This window comes from Manis pentadactyla, chromosome 7 (genome assembly GCF_030020395.1).
Source record: "Manis pentadactyla isolate mManPen7 chromosome 7, mManPen7.hap1, whole genome shotgun sequence".
Lineage (NCBI taxonomy): Eukaryota > Metazoa > Chordata > Mammalia > Pholidota > Manidae > Manis > Manis pentadactyla.
The window spans coordinates 100,994,102-101,012,037 of record NC_080025.1 but is presented as its reverse complement, the minus strand read 5'-3'; the positions used below and the strand labels follow the sequence as shown (position 1 = coordinate 101,012,037).

Genomic DNA, 17,936 nt, shown 5'->3' with positions numbered 1-17,936 from the left:
TCTTGGAACCAGACTTCGTGGGCCAAATCTCTGCTGTACCATGTGCTGGCTTGTGTGACTTGAGACATCTTATTTAAGCTCTCTCTCCTTAAAATTTCTCATCTTATAAAATGGGGATAGTAATAGTACCTTCCTTTTAGTCCTGGAGAACCGGGCACCCAGAAAGTACTATTACTGCTACTCCTACTATTACTACTGTTGTTAGGGTTGTCATTACTGTATCTATACCATATTTCTCCCAGATCTTCATTTCCCAATACCACACATTGAAACAAACCACTGTCATGGCTGAGTTCACTAAGTTCAGAGTGCTTTGGAAGAGAATTATAAACATGTTTTTAAATGAAAGAATAATGATAAAAGTTAAAACCACACTAAGAGATGAAGTGATTTGACAGCATCCCTGCTTACCCATATATTTTGCACCATCCCACTTTTGCAGACGATACCAAATTTTTCTTTTTAAGCATTAGCATCAAGGTCATGTGACCTACGTTTCATTTTCATTTTCATTGCCTAGGAATTTCCTTGGAGATGTTGCTGATCTGTGCCAAAAGTGTTAGGACTTACGCACCATTTGGTTTTCTGGTTGAACTAGGCTTAATTAGATTATCATTTGTTTCCTCTTTAGTAACCATTTTCTTGTTCTGGGTTGTAAGGCTGAATATGCTTGGTTAAGTAATTCCCTTGGTATCTCATCTGGCGTCCACTCAGGTCTTGTTAAATGAGAACCTTAGAAGCCTCTTGCTGAGTGGGCTTCTCATAGTTGACCAAATGTTTCAAGATGTAGGCACAAACCATTTTTGTCAGCTTTTCAAGCATAGTGTAATTTTGAAGTAATAGTACAACTCTTCTCCTTGGAGAGGTTAAAAACACAGTTGCAAGTTTAACCAAGGTCTGTTCATCTTGTTTCTTTGTACGTTTCTCTCACCAATTTGTTTAACTTGAAAGCAATGCTGAGCTGATTTATGTGACTGTTTTGTCTAGAGGAGACAGTAAATTTTTCTCTTTATATAAAGCAACTAGTTAACAGTTGTCTCCATCCAGTGGATGTGTAAAAAGGAAATTTACTCTGGACTCTGATGCCTCATCCTTCCTCCAATCCCCCAACCCAGGAAAGCAAATCTGGTCTTTAGTCCATCCAATCCACTCTTTGTATTGCACATCTGCCATTGATGCATACTAGCATACAGATGAGTTTGGATCCAGAGAAATTGGCTGCAAAATTCTTAAAGACTACAGATCTCATGATATACAAGGGAACCAATCACCTGTAGTCAAAATTGAGATAATGGAGAAGAAGAGTTATCTTAATTCATAAAAATCTAAGAATGATGCAGTTGGAATTAACAAGAGATCTTTCTGGGATGGCCATGACAATCAGAGCAGAGCCATGGCCCGGAGTCAGCCAGGCCAGTGGCCGTCCACAGATGTGGAGGTAGAGAAGAGTCCTGCTAATGCTGCACATTTGTACTGGGTCTTTCCAGATGCTCCCTATCCCATAAGCCCTTTTTCACAGAAGCTATACCCTTCTGAAACTTAAGATTACCTTACATGAAATATTTCTTTGCCTAAGTTTCTTTTCTACTTGGAGATAGAACCCTTAAAGGTAACCTAAATCACTATTCTTATTTTGTAGATTCAGAAACTGAAGCCAGAGAGGTTAAGTGATTTACACAGAATTACACATGACGTAGTGGTTGAGCTGCAACGAAACCTGGGTCTCTCGCTTCCCAAATTAGTGTTCCCTTCATCTATGCTGTCTTTGCTTTTTCATTCAATTAGCAAGTGTAATTGAAGGGACACTAATTAGTTTGGCTCCTAAAGGCTTTTGTGGTGTCAGATTGGCAACAAGGTTGGTTTTTTTCCACCCCAAGTCTTGAGTTGTGGCCAAATTGTGCAGTCAATTATTTCAGAGTCTTGAAGTCATCACATGGAAGGCAAGATGATTTGAATAGCTAGACACACATGTCTCTCTATCTGTCTAATAAACATGCCTTCTGTAGTGCAAATTAGAGACTTGTTGTACCAAATGTATATATTCATTAGATATGGAGCAGTTGTGGACATACAGTGGTGACATTCCAGCTATCATTATCATTGTGTGTTTTTTCCGGACCTGTGAGCTTTGACACCACTTCTGTATAATTGAGGGATTAGCAGTACTCTGGCAACCCAAGCATCCCAAGAAGCAGATGCTAGGGATGCAGGGGGCTGATTGGCCACCCCATGCACTTGGCAGTTGAATGAATTGGCACTTCCAGTTCATGAATGTGAGAAGCTTGGAGGTGTGAAGTATCCTTAGATCTGTGAACTAATTGTTGGTGCCCCTGAGGGCATCTCTCAAGAAGTTACCTAGATGGGATTGAATTTCTTTCAATGGAAGAGACCCTCGATTCCTAAGAAAAGGTCTGAAATTAACTTAGACCTCAGGGCTTACTGTAGAAAGATCTAAAGAGATGGAGCTGTGACAGCAGGAAAAAGGTATGCCGCCATTATGCAGTGTTTATTACTTTATTTACTGGGGATGAACAGATGGAGCTCTCTATGTAACCCATATTGATCTTGTTCAGGGGTACAGAATTGTGACTCCTACAACTTATCCTTTTCTTATCTCCTTATCTTACTGAGCTATGTTTTCTTCAGTGAACTTGAACTCTGCCAGAAAGTAGTTACCTCTTTTTGAATCTCAGTGCTTATTTGGGTTTTCATTTAATGTAAGTATTTCTTTGTAATTTGATGGAAGACAGTTTTTTTCAGAATTGTTTGTAGCAAATTCCCTTCTATTTCAAAATACATTCATTGTGTGGTACACTGTAGACTCTAAAATGTTCTATTGCCTTTAGAACAAAACAATGAAAAAGAGTATCTTTGTTTTAGGGTCTGAGATGTCTTATTTTACCATTTAATGTTAATACACGAGGTGCTAGGACTTGATTGTCTGAAACTTTAAAGTATGACTTATAAATTATATTAAAACTGTACTTATCTAGAATTTGATTTGGAAGCTGATAGTCTCATAAAATTGAAATGTAAGTACTTCTAGCTCATAATAGATTACACACTGTTTGACTTTCTCTTTCACTTTCATCAACTGCACATCAAAGACAAAAAGATTGTGTATCAACTACTATATATCAGTTAAAAAAAATCAAACAGGAAAAAAAAGGGGAAAAAGAAAACGTTACATGTACTTCTACCACATTAAAAGCAGAGACATTCCAATTCCTAAGATGCTTACATATCTCTTCATTTCCTAATAGAATATGTCAGTTTCTAATACACATTTAAAGTAGTCTTTGCAAATACTGGGCATAAAAGCCACAGGGCATAAATCTGCAAAGAAGTAAAAAGCTAATCTTTTCAAACAATATTGCCTCTCTCTCACTTACCAACTTTACATTTCCCTGTATGGCCCCGGAAGATGACTGGTTAGCCAGAGACGGGTAAGATTCCTCAAGGGAGGAACAACCTAAGACAGGCACAGTCGCAGGGGGGCCATCAGGTGAGAAATTGGGGATCAACAGAGGTGAGGCTTAGAACCTCACCCCCCCTGTTTTGAGAGAAATCTTCTGCATCCATGGATGTTTTATTGCCCTTGTCTAGCTTGGATTAACACATAGTCTACAGGCACACACCTGATATCTACATTTGCTCTCTTACAGCACTAAACTATGTTTTCTACCTTTATCTTGCATCTACCTACCACTTCAGCATTTTATTAAAAATAAAAATAATAATAATAATAATAAGGGAGAAATGTGGGATTCACATATAAATCAAGTATAAAAATCAAACGAATATTCATATTTGTCCTGATTGTTTATAGTTCATAATGAGTGATCAAAACCGAAAGTTTCTTTGATGGCTGCCCTTGTACTGTTCACCATGTAAGAACTTATTCACTATGTAAGAATTTGTTCACCATGTAAGAACTTGTTCATTATACTTCAGAAGATTGGAGACTGACGAGAATTAGGCTTGGGGTGGATTAATGATTGTGCATTGAGCATTGACTCCCCTATACAGAATTTTATTGTTGTTAACAACCATTTGATCAATAAATATGAGAGATGCTCTCTCAAAAATAAAAAATAAAAAAATAAAGTAGTCTTTGGAGAAATCTTCAGTTATCCTTCTGATAGTCCTTTGTGTTTTTTTAAAGAGGGAAAAGACTTTAGAGGGACTTTTGTGACAATGACAGTGGTAAATTCTTTCTGTTAAAGGAGAGTTTGCATCAGAGACTAGTGAATTCCTGCTCTCTTTTGACCTCTTTGGTTGATGACTGACTGGCTAGGCATATCACAGTGTATATGAGAGAGAGCAGCGGGTTGGGGAATGTGAAGGTGGGTTTACACACCCGTGCATGCACACACAGATACACGGGATGGACATAGCAGTGTCCTTTACAGTATGTGAATAGTCATCATTAAAGCAGAAATGAAGGTTGAAACCTTGATGCCTTTGCATATGTCTTTCTTGTATATAGAGTTTCCACATGAGTCCTGGGAGGTCACACACTCAGTCTTCATGGTGCTGCTCATATGAGCAGTAAGTGCTCATGTCCTTGTTCTGACCTTTTCTCTTCTGAAACAGGCCTTTTTTTTTTTTTTTCTTAAAAATAGAGCCTGGAGGATGGTGATGATTGGGCTTGAGCATTTATTAGGGGATTTTGCTGGCCATCACATCATTGGGGAATCCTGTAATTGAGCTGTCAGCCCTGTTGTACTAGAATGTTTTTCTTAGAGCATCTACCAAGAAGTATGCTGTTTAAGAATCTAACTTGGAGGAATCCATGAGAAGTAGTTCTCTTCCCAGGACTTCTGGGTTTTGCCCTTTCCCCCTCAACTCACTTCACACTTTTAAAAAATAAACACTAGATTCAATTCCATAGAAACTGCATCTGTATGTGTGTAAGGATTGGGCTGTCTACTTTAGGCAGTAAGCTTTTAGTGTATGTCATTTGGAAACAAAGATTAGTTTTTATTCACTGTCACTGTTAGTGGCATGGGTAAAAAGTGGATCCTGCTTGCTCTCTAGAAATTGCTTACATTTTAACTTAAATAATGTGCCTTCACACTTTTTTTTAAAGGTAGTATCTTCCCCAGCAGATGTAGCTGAAAAAGCTGACAGAATCATTACAATGTTGCCTACAAGTATCAATGCAATAGAAGCTTATTCTGGAGCAAATGGAATTCTAAAGTATGTATTTCTCAATCGTGGATGTTTTCTTGTTATGATAGTTCATGAATTTCACATTTGTTAAAACTATTAGGTTATTACAGTTATGTTTGTTAAACTGTTCTATACTGTTTTCTTATTTCTTAAAAGTAAATGGTGTGGTTTCTCACTCGTAAAGGGTGTATTTTTTCACTGAAGTCAACTCTGTGACTTTAGGGAATACATTTTTTTTGCTTCTGTTTCTTTCCTTTAACTCTTGCATTAAATGTACACTTTCATTGGTAACGTAGTTAAGAGAGGTTTAAAGCTTGCATTTTAAACTGTACAGATGTTACATGCATAATTTTCTTATGGTTTATAGAATTCGGGAAAAGGTTTCTATGAAAAATAAAGCCAAACATTGGAAAGAACACCATTTTTAAACATTTTATTATATAATAAAAAGTTATTGTATGTCCTCTGGGTTAGTACATCTGTAATAAGAACTTTGAAAAGTTGGAATTAAAGGTTAACAGTAGCTCTTTAAGTAAAAAGTAATTTAAGTCAGAGTTTCCTAGCCAGTGCCTAGCTTCCCTAGCTTTGAAAACCTTTCAGTTAATTGCTGCCTGTAACCAAACCCTTGTGGTTATGGTTATGTTAGGATGACAGTGGTTGAATTCCCAATTTAGTTTTTTGGTCTTACTGGTTCCTGTACCTAACTTGTTTTGTTTTTGAATTTCAGCAAAGAGCTAGAACAAACTGGTAGGCCCTGTGGATACATGAAGGCCTAAAAGACAGGTTTTAATTTTTGAAGCTGTAGTACATGAAATTTGAGGTTTTTGGAGATTGAAATGGTTTGGAAAACTAACAAACTTGGGCTTGACAATTGACTATTAGGCAGAAAACTGATAAGATAAATGTTTATATTTCAGGGAAAGTTAAAAGACACTCATTCTGGATGGAGCCCTCAGGCCCACAGTGTGTGTGGTCCTGAAGCAACCTGGCTATCTCATTACCTAGTTTGCTCTACTTACAGCCTTACTTTACCTCTCAAGGAAAAGTTAGTAAAAACTTGTGTGGAGACAAAATCCTACATTTATTAATGTCACTTACTAAGGAATATCGTGGCCAGCTACCAGAGCAGTTTCATCTAGGGAGTGCCTTGAAGGAGTTTGGCTTTGTATTGAACTGTAATTTAATTCTCATGGGTGATTCTTTATTTTCTTCTGGGTCAGAATCATTTCCACACACCCAGTGCATGTGTAATTTTTAAAAATTGGAATATAGTTGATATACAGTATTACATTGGTTTCAGATGTACAACATAGTAACTTGATAATTATAATACATTACTAATTGCTCACCACAGAAGTGTACTTACCCCCAGTTACCATACCAAGATATCAAAGTATTATTGGTCATTTTCTCTATGTTGTACTTACATTCCTATAAGTAATTTATTTTATAACTTGAAGATGAATTCCCATTTGCTTAAAGATTTAAAATCTTAAAAATATTAATATCATTAAGATAGTAAACTTAATTCTTACTTTTTAGGTTACATAAAGTGAAGTTCTGCATACTGAGGTGATCTATAATAGAGTGTGATATTTCTTTTCTGTGGAATATATCCAAGTCATTGTATTTGGACCAGATCAATTCATATGTCTAAAATGGTTGTTTAAAGCATTTGGTGTGGTATTTTTTTCTATAAAAATATTTCTCTTCTTTGTAGTTTTTAGCAGTGATTTTCTATTTCCCCTTTGATATTTTTATTTTTTCAATCATATTTTCCAATCATAATTATTATTTTCCAATCATAATTATGACTAAGTGTCTTCTGGGTTAGTGTATCTATAGTAAGAACTTTAGGAAGTTTGAATGAAAGGTTAGCCATAGCCCTTTAAATAAAATATAATTTAGGTTGGAGTTTCCCAGCCAGTGAAGATATGCATAAATTACAGATTATAAGGGAACTGTGTAGGTAAACAGTCTGACTTATAGTACAAAAATGTCTTACTATAGAGTGCCATTTAAATAAATTGATGTAAAATATGACATATGAAAAGAATGCTTCCTCCCTTTGCAGGTGTATGTATACAGATTTACTATAAAGAAAAACAAGACTGAGATTTGCAGGTCCATTCCTTTATTTTCATTTCTGCCTGTTTGGTATTTTATTTTGTCTTTAAAAAGGTGCAGTTATTAAAGAATATGCCATCCTAAAGAAAATGGCTCAACTTCATGTTTATGTTTATTTTACATAGTGGAAATGACATGGATATGTGAAAGACAAATAAATTACTTTTTAAAGAGACCCAGTTACTTTACAGACAAAAATTTAAATCCTACCAAATAGCCCTTTTAAAATTACTAGGTGTTTTAATCGCTTACATCTTAGCTTACCTATATACTATGGTTAGTATGTATTTCACCTGAAACCAGAATTTATCCATGTACAGCCTTCTCCCCCTATCCGAATGTAGAGCATTCCTGTGAAAGCTTTCATAAGTCAAAATGGCATAAAGCAAAGCAGTTACCATTAATTTATATGGAAAAACTTCTAAGCATTCCAAGACCCAAAATATAACTACTCTTTGGCTTTTCTGATACCTAGGTATCAGATATCTTTTTAATGGATGCACACCATATATTGAGAGAAAGCACAGATGCTTACATAGTTCAAAACTTTAGCAGCTCAGTGCTGAGATGCTGAGTGTAGGTATCAGGGGAAGGAGCCGAGCAGCACCGCTCTGACTGCTGGACTGCTCACTACCTCTATAATGGCCCACTGCAAAATAAATGCTGAATGAGACTTTCACTTTTCAATTTTTTTTGCAGAAGTGAAAATCCTCTTTGAATTTCTTTCAGTTAGCAAAAACAGGTACTAATATAGGCCTTTCTTAAAAGGAAAGTGGTATAAAGCAAACTTTCAAAAGTGGGGGATACCTGTCATTTATTAGATTATTTTGGTTTGAAAGAGTTTGGATTTGCTTTGAACTACAATTTATCTGAAAATTAATTTGAGATTCTTAAACAGTTCTAATAATGTTTTTAATACTACACAGACCTGCTTGATATCTGGCAGCTGTTAGCTGATTCTGATTCTTTGGGTAGTTGCATGAAATGTTTATTCAGAGTTGTAAACTGTATTTTTAAAACCATAAAGCCATAGTTTTAACAAAAATATATTTTTATTTATTTATGTAGAAAAGTGAAGAAAGGCTCACTATTAATAGATTCCAGTACTATTGATCCTGCAGTTTCAAAAGAATTGGCCAAAGAAGTTGAGAAAATGGGAGCAGTTTTCATGGATGCCCCTGTTTCTGGTGGTAAGTGATCACTGAAATATATGCACACTTATTTCTGTTTGTCCAAAGTATCAGTGACAGTTTTTTGATACTCATTATATATCCAGTTATCCAGTTATTTTTAGACCTGTTATAGGATTCTCATTCTCTCATTAAAAATATTTTAAAAACCTGATTTAGTACTCTCAAAATACATTGCTCATTCTAAATTTCAATTTCATTGCTCATTCTAAATTCCAATAAAAGAATGTCAGTTTTAAAGAGTTGTAAATTTTTGGTCCAAATTGCTGTGGGTAGGGATAGATCAATTTCCAGAAAATTTAACTTTTCAGAACAGATTGAGAAAATAGTTCACTTCAATAATCTTGTAATTATTAAAGAAATTAAAGAAGTGGTGAAAAAGAAAAAATCATTTCACAAGGGAAACATTAGGCCTAAATGATTTTACATGTTAACCAAAATTGCAAGGAACAGGTCATTTCAATTTTGTATGAATTTTTGTAGATAATAGAAAAGAGGAAGTGCTTCCCAACTCATTCTACAAGACCTGTTTAAGTCTGATATTTAAACCAGAGGGAAAGAGTATTAGAAACATTTTAAGTCTATATCAGTCATGAATATAGAAGTAAAAATTTTGAAGAAGTATATTAGCAAACTAAATCCTACCATGTATAAAAGAGATCATACCCTACAACCAAGTCTGGTTTATCTCATATTCTCATATATGGACAGATGGCTTAATATTAGAAAACCTATAAATGTATTTCACCACATTAGTATACTTTAAAATCATATCAACTCAGGACAAAGAGACCCACTAATAAAATTCTAAAAGCTTATTATTATGTTAAATATTGTCATAATATCCAAAGTTTTCAAGATTACTGTGTAATCAAATACCATATACACATACACACACATACACATATGAATATGCATACATATATACATGCTGCATATGTAATTATAGCAGTATAGCAGAAGACAGTGGAATAACAATTTTTTTCCAATGTAATTTTTTCCAATTACATTAAACTTGAGTGTGGGCTTTGGAATTTAAAAAATTACAAAATATAATAATTTAAATCAGTTTTTTTTTTCATAAAGAACCTAATGGTCTTATTGTAAAGGTATCTTATATCCCAAACAATTTTTGAATGTAAAGGTATAAATAATTGTTAACCCCTCTAATTGTTACATTGAATTGGTTAAGTAGGATTTGGGTGTAAAAATTTACAGTGAGGTGTAGGCACTTTGATTGTAAGATACTAATAAGCAATTTTAAGTTTGGTGGTGGTATGGTTTTTTAATAGAATGGAATTAAATTGAACAATTCTTTGAGTGGCTCTGTAATTGAATGTGAAAATTGATATAGGACATGTGATCTTGCTGCTGGTGGACTTTTTACTTCAGGAGTATAATCGGAAATTATTTAATAATGAGGAATACCAGTTGATTTGTAAACATTATATAACTTTAAAAAAATTGTCATTGTTGTGCTAAAACCTTGAAATTACTCTCGTTCTTATTAAGCTATTTTTAAACCCTGGTTTGTAGTTTTAGGATGCTAAAATGTTGATTTATAATAGTGAATACACCTGAATCTGAACTATATTATACATTGAAAACTTTGTGTAGAGATGGTTTGTGGAAATTTATTGGTTGACACATACTCATTATGAGATGAGATTGGCTAGTATGTATATAAAGGAAGTTTATATTTGTATTCTCAATTTTAAAACAAAATAGAGGAAATTTTCTGTAAGTTAAATAGCCTGGTTTAAGAATCATTATATTTTAACTAAATAGAATTAAGAAAAAGTGACTGGGGAAAAGCATGGCTTAGACACCTAAGAAGGGCCCACAATTTTAGAGAGATTTTATATTCATCAATCTTAAAATACAGAATATTTGAGATAATTTGAATAAAACATTAAAAAATTTCCCCCATTTTATCTCTTTCTCCCCACCTCTCATCTTTTCTTTATCTTAGATTAAAAAAAAAACATGTACATGTATTTATATAGGGTATTATAAGTACAGTAGTATTCTAAAAATAAAAACGGAAACATACCTCTTATTCTATCATTAGCATTTTAAGAGTTTTTTAACTCAGTTGAGTTTAAAATTGTATCAATTTTTGAGCAAGTGGGTTCTTCAGTCTTTGCCTCTACTTCCTGCTAAGTATTATACTGGTAGGTAAAATGAAAAGAATAATTACTTATCATTTTATCAGTCCATAGTGTTACTTTGATATTTATTGGACCCACCCTGTAGCAGCTCCTCTATACATCATCCTTATTATAAATAAAGCAATTTTATTTACATTCTATATGACTTTTTTAAAAATCAGAAGCAAATGATGCATACACTGTTACAGTTATCATCTTCAAACCAGTGTGAATAACTGTTTTATACTTGTATAGTTATCACTTTATAGTATAGATGTTACTTTATAAAGTACTTTGTCATGCCTCACCTGATTTGGCATTTCCATTTGAAGCTGTCAAACTGTACATGCCTTTATCAAAACCCATATTATATTGTATTTATAGGCACTGACTCTCTTCCTCTGATAGAGTTTAAGCTTTTTGTATGCAGGTATTAAGTCTTTTTTCCTCAGTTGTTTCTTTATGAAACTATATATGTATGTATATATACACACACACATATCTATGTATATATATGTGTATATATACATACATATAGTTTATATAAAATAAATATGTATGAAATTTTATATATGTACATAGATATATATACACACACGTAAAGGTATACAATATAAGTATACATTGAGCCCATGTGTATCCACCTGCTAGTTTAAGAGATAGAGCCTTAATTACTGTTACCTTTGACATTCTTGTGTGCCACTCCTGATCCTGTTTTCTTTTCTTCCTGATTAGAGGGAATCAGTGTCCTGAATTTTGTGACTCATTCCCATGCTTTTCTTATAGTTAAGCCCATGTTTTTCTCTCTAAACAGTAGTGTACTGAACACAATTGGGAACACTGAAGCAGTGGAATGGAAATGAGTATGTGTTCGGTGACCTGCTCTTTTCCCTCATGTTGTCTTGCCGAGTTGCTACATGATGTTGGTAGAGCCACTGGCCTAGCCTACTCAGTGCCTTTGTGAGGAGTAGCAAGAGTCATTTCCTCTCTCCTAAAGCAGTCCCTTGGATAAGCAGAAGGCACCTTTGTAAAGAGAAAAGATTTTCCTTTGTCTGGACAGAGGTGGCCCTGCTTCAGGGTTTGTGGTTTGACAAACCAGACTGACTTGATGTCAGCATCTACTTACTCCCTGGGCTAATGCCTGTGTGCAGGGCATAAAATGTATTTGATTACATGGTTGTTACATTGCTACATGTAGTTAATTAATTTTAACTTCTCTGTGGTAATCTTCTGTATAAATATATCATGCTTTATATGTGTTTGGATTATTTCCAGTTTTTAAAATATTACTCACATTCTTATACATTGTGGATGTGTGTCCTTTTAGTTTCTGTGCCTGGAATGTAGTTGGTTTTCAGTAAATGTTTGAAAACTTGGTTTGAGTTCAGTTGGAAAAACAACCGTGTGATACAGACAGGACAAGAAAGTGGTGATATTCCTATTTTAGCAGGGATGAAAGTAACATCCAGAGCTACTAAGTAACTTATCTCAAGATAAGTCAGTGGCAAAGTTGAAGACTAGTTTCTAGTTGAAGACTAGAAGAGCTAGACTGTAGAAACCAATCATTTGTTCAAGACTTAAGACTGGACGTGATTCATATTCCAGTGTATTAGCAAATACTATTTTCTGTAAAGTTCTAATTTATTATAAGAGGAAAATGATGATTCCTAAATGAAAGGCTGTCCTTTCAGTTATGTGGCTAAAAATAGCTGAGAGCTAATGTGGTACACTGTTACAGTAATGGCTCTTGATGACTTACATCTATGAATCTATACTGTGTATGCACTGCCTACATTGCCTGTGTTTTGGCCAGTGGTATGTTAGCAAATGTTACACAAGGGTGGACTTCAAAAGCACTTTGTACACTGTCTTACCCTCTTCTGCTGCTGGGAACTCTTCCAGTGCTGCATAGAGAAGCCTGGACTGACTTGCCAGAGACAGGTGCTGACCATGGAGCATGCCAGTGAGGCTCTCTTGACCATCCATTCTGAGTCCAGCTCCCAGAAGAACACAGCTAAATTAGTGACCTCCGGCCTGACCAGCAAATGAGCTGCCAAGCTAGGATAGTCTAACTTACTCACCCACAGAATTGTGAGCAAATAAAGTCAAAATGTTTTGGGGTGAGTGTTATGTAGCAATGATAGAGCCAGTGTAGTTGATATTTCCATAGTTATATAGAAATGTTTGTTACTTACTGTACCACACTGCCATTTTTAAAATGAAGATTTATTATTAAGCCAGTCCAGAAAATAGTTATATTTGCTGTTAATAGGTCCCTGACTTATGTCTTTATATTTCTGATTACAAATGACTAAATGTTACCTAAGTAGCTACCCTGGTGAGCTGATATGAGATAACCCTATTTAGTAAGCTCTGGAAAAGTAAGTTGGTAAAATTTTAATGAATGTTGTTATAGTGTTCTCAGGGTCTACTGATGTTAAATGTCTAAAATGTCTAGCTTTTAAGTGTTTTTTTTTTTTTTTTGCTCTTAGAACTGAGTTTTATTATTAGAATGGACCTTAGTAATAATTTGATTTGACTGTTACTTCTTAGATGACAAATTGAGTTCCAGGGAGGTTAAGTGCCTTGCCCAGGGTTCTCCAGCTTGATAGCAGATCTAGAACTACTCTCCCAGCTCAACCTAAGGTTCTTCCTACACTTTGCCAGGCCTTCTTGCCTTCAGTCCCATCCTGTGGTGGCCCCTTCTCTTTTTCATAGCAGTTGTCTGCTGTTAGCTCCATTTCTAACAATTTTATCCACCCCAGTGGCTCATCCTCTCTCTTCTGTGTTGCTGGTTGACAGGTACTGCCATGTAGAGAAACCTTGGAGGGTGAGGGGAGAATTCTCTTCTTTTCTGCAGCTCAGAGACTGGCTTCTAATCTGGAGGAGGCCTAGCATCTCTTTGTGAGTCACTTGCAAAGAAATGGTTGAAAAGCCATCATTCTCAAATCTGGAGATTCCCAGAGAGTTCAGATCAATCCTATGTTAACTTCACCCTGGGAGGTTTATTAACTGGCATCAGGAGACTTTTTGTTCTGTGGGTGGGTTGGGATAGAACCAAAGGTTTTTGGGTCCTTCCTGTTTGGGATCCACCTGACTGGTGCTGTTTCATCAAATAAATACCCAGAAAAAGGGAAAGTAGAATGATATCTTTTTCTTTTTTTTATTAAAGTATCATTAATATACAATCTTATGTTGGGTTCAAATGTATATCACAGTGATTCAGCAGTCCCCATGATCAACTTATACTGTGATTGTGAATTATTGTGCCCTTTTATCCCACCCCAACTCCTCCCCCCTGGTAACCACTAGTCACTTCTCAGTGTCTGAGTCTACTACTATTTTGTTCCTTGTTTTGCTTTTTTTTAATATTCCACAAATAAGTGAAATCATACTGTATTTTTCTTTCTCCACCTGGCTTATTTCACCAAGCATAATACCCTCTAGATCCATCCATGTTGAGGCAAATGAGCGGATTTCTTTTCTTTTTATGGCTGCATTCTTTTCCATTGTGTGTATGTCCCACATCTTCTTTATCCATTCATCTATTGATGGACTACAGTGATATCTTGACATATCCCTATCATGTTTGAGTTTGACTGAGACAAGATCTGTTCTGAGGTGTAAGGACTTGAAATTGAATAGGATTATCCTCGATAGCAGAGGGATGAGAGGGTCTTATATAGCAATGATAAGGCTATTTTCCATGCTCTTCTGTGTTGCCAAAGTACGATATCCATGTTGTTGCAAGGACCACTGTGTTATGCTTATGTTTGTGCCTGTTTATTCTACTACCAGACTCCAGAGAGGACAGATACCATGTCATTTTCAACTTTCTATCTGCAGTGCATATCTCCTGGTGGGCATTTAATAAATTACAGTTGATTGAATCAAGAATCTTCTATTTTTTAAATTAAAGATAAATGTTAACTATTTTGAGCCTTCCTGAAATTATTTATCAAACTGTTCAACTTATTGATCTCCAGATTATTGACCTCTCTCTCAAGTTTAACTAACTACCTCTACATTCTAACATCAGTTAGATAGTAAGTACTTCATGTGTTCAAAATGTCATATTGTAATGTTAGATGCCATTGGGAAGTGTGATTATGATCAAAGTGGTGGGGTCAGGATAAAAGAAGTAGAATAATATTCAGAATAACTTAGAGGAAGAATTTAGCAAAACACACTAATAAAATGATTTGCAAATAGTTATAAAATGCAAAATGACACAGTACCACAGTATTCCCGATTCATACCAACCAGAAGGGGAACTCCTCATAAGCAGTTCGGTCAGAGCAACATGCTAGGCATTGTAGAGAAACACTGTCTTTTGTCCCATCTGGGGTGGCTATTCATAGTTATTTTGACTTGTATCTTATATCCACCTTTGTGGTTATTAAAAGAGAGAACCAGATTTGTAAACAGCAGATTCTGGGGCAACAGAAGGTATTTGGAAATGGAAAATTAATGTTAGATCAACTAGCAACCTCCTAGGTGATTCCTGGTACATCTGACTGGAACCAATAGAACTTTGATTAGATAATTCTTTAGTAAATATTCTTTAAACAAGGAAGAAAGGAAATTGATTTGTTTATAAAATTCTCTTGTCACCTTTAGTTTCATTTTTTAGTTGTACTTGTGTTAAAAGAAGTTCACTTGGACATGAGGGAGAACCTGGAATTTTAGAGAGAAAAAGTAACTAAAAATAAAGGTCTTCATTTTTTTCTTCAATGAAATGTCTTACATATAAAATTATTGCATTTATATAGTTTGTACAAGATTATATACTGTTTACTGATTATACAGCACCTTGATTGTAAGGGACATGCTTCATTCTTCATTTCATACAAAAAATATTTATTGAGTACTTCCTATGTACTCGGTATGTTCCAGCACTAGAGTTAGGGTTCAAAGATATTCAGACTTTGCCTCATGGAACTTATGGTTTAGTAGGAATTGAGAGAATAAACAAAAGTAATTTCAATGATGAGTGTTATGTAGGAAAAAAAAGTAAACAGGAAAACAGAGACTAAGGGGCAGGGCCCTTTTACATGGAGAGGACTGGATGTCTTCTCTGGGGAAGTGATGTTTAAGTAGAGATCTGAGTGGGCAGGTCCAGGGAAGAGTATTTCAGTGGAGGAAGCTGCTCTGTAAGGGCTCTGAGGCATCAACAAGCTTGATATGTTTGTGGGACATTTATCTTTGTATCACAAGGACTTGGCAGGTAGTTTCACTTAGTTTGTTAAATTGAATCACCTGTAAGTTGACTTGCCATATGTCTAATACCATGCCTTTGTTTAATAATTTGTGGTTATCAGAGTAAAGCTAACTGGGCTTTATGTAAGTTAGCCCATGACACTGGCCTCAAAACTATGAGGCCTTAATCTATTTATCAGTCTGTGTAAATCACATCTTTATGAAAGTTATAATCCTTCTCTAATGTCAGATGTTATTTAGTTACACCATTTTGGATATATGGATATTTTTTTAGTGTGGAGTAGGTCTGCTACTAGAGTTCCAGTTTGATTAGCTCTCTTGTGTAATGAGTGCTAGACATAGAACAAATTAAAAACTATTGTTTGTGACTAATGACCAAATATTGTTCAATCTGCTCCAAGGGCATAATTACAGCACTTAACTGTGCTTGAGTAATTGAAAAATAAACTCACCGATTGCCAGATACGTCTGTAGATTTGCACAGACACCTTGAATTGATGTGACTCTGAAGTGGCACTTGTGGTTAGCCTAAGGCTTTCCTTGCTGGCAAGCCTCATTGATTTGCTAAACTGTATTATTGCTCCAGTTAGGGATTAAGTCAGAATTAAGTAATTGAACTTGTGTGTATGTGTTTGTATAACTGTTCTCTACCAGAAACCAAATTTTATACTCTATTTGGCTGGGTTAAGTTTTAGTAATTTGTTTGAGGTATTCTTAGAATATGCAGTAGTAAGCACAAAACCTATTAAGGAGTTTCTCTTAGAGCACTAGGCTTGCTTGCTAAATTCTTCAATGAAAGTCTCATATAGCCTCCATTAATGTTTTTAAAATCGAATGTTCGGTCTTGGCCTTTACTGTTCACTGAGCCTACTCTTTTTCCACTAGATCTGTATGTAATTTATGATAAAGGGATCACAAAAGCAAAATTTATTTATATTTTGGCACCTAATGCCATTACAGTTAAAGGTCTGTTGGCATTTCCATTAAAACATTTTCTTGGAAAGGTTTATAACTTGGCAATTTTACTTGGCTTTGGGCTGTAATGTTGCTATTTCTGTCCAAAAGCAAATTCTTTTACTAAATTTCGTATAACCGAATTTGCCTTGGGAGGACGAAGAGTTATCACAGTAGGGTTTTTTTGATGCTCTCACAAGCTATTTGATTACACAGTAGTACTGTGTGTGGTGTTTATTCTTATAATTTAGTCTTCAGTAAGATTTTATTTTTTTAATGTTTGGAAATAAGTTAGTTTAACATGATTAAGATAATTCATTTTCGTGGGTTCTTTCCTTTAAAGAAATGTACTGTTATGGTGATTTTTAGTTCTTTTAAAATTATCAACTTCAACTATTTATTATAAAATTTAAAGGTACTTTGTGGCACTGACGTTGTATGAGAGATTGGAATTATTCTATCTTGAAAAATACTAAATAAAATAAGCCTCTCTTTGGCCCAGTTGGTTGGAATTGAAATTTAGTAACTCAAATATAAAATTTTCTTTAACTTTGTTGGTTGGACAAATCCATTTCCTTAGAAATGATAAGAGATTCATCAGTACCAATACACCAGAAATGGCTTAACTATGTTAGCCATATATAGATTTACATGCGATTACCTGAATCCGTTTTACCTGAATATTACCCTGAATCCGTTTAGTATCCTTTTTGTCTCTGGAAGATACCTTCTGCCTTAGATTTTCTCCAGTTTGCACAAGTAGTTCAGAAATGTTTGGTAAATAAATTCCAGGGATTTCTTTGAAATTAGTCCCAAAGAAGAGGTGCCCATAAAAACTTTTTGCATTCTTTTGCTTGCCTGACTCCCTTACAATAGTTGTCAGGGACTAGAGCCCCTATATAAGGTGTTAATGAGTTCTTAGCACATTGAGAGAAGACTGCCTACTCACTGCCCAAGATAACATAGTTGAGGCAGCTTTAATTGTCTCCCAAGAAAATAGAAGAATGGGCTAAAAAGGCAAGGTGATCAACTTCACACAGTGTTTGTGTTATTGCTGTCATTTATTGTTAGTAATTATTTTTGCTGAGAACAACCTAATTTATTTCTAAGACTTTATTTT

The 17,936-nt window shown here is 34.9% G+C and overlaps 1 protein-coding gene across 1 annotated transcript in view; it reads left to right on the top strand.

Annotated features, from left to right (window-relative positions):
• HIBADH (3-hydroxyisobutyrate dehydrogenase) overlaps positions 1 to 17,936 on the top strand; it is a 132,056-nt gene that overhangs the window by 25,237 nt on the left and 88,883 nt on the right. The window contains exons 3-4 of the mRNA XM_036897443.2: positions 5,093 to 5,202; positions 8,371 to 8,492. Of these exons, the coding sequence (XP_036753338.1) occupies positions 5,093 to 5,202; positions 8,371 to 8,492 (232 nt within the window). The remainder of the gene's footprint in view (positions 1 to 5,092; positions 5,203 to 8,370; positions 8,493 to 17,936) is intronic.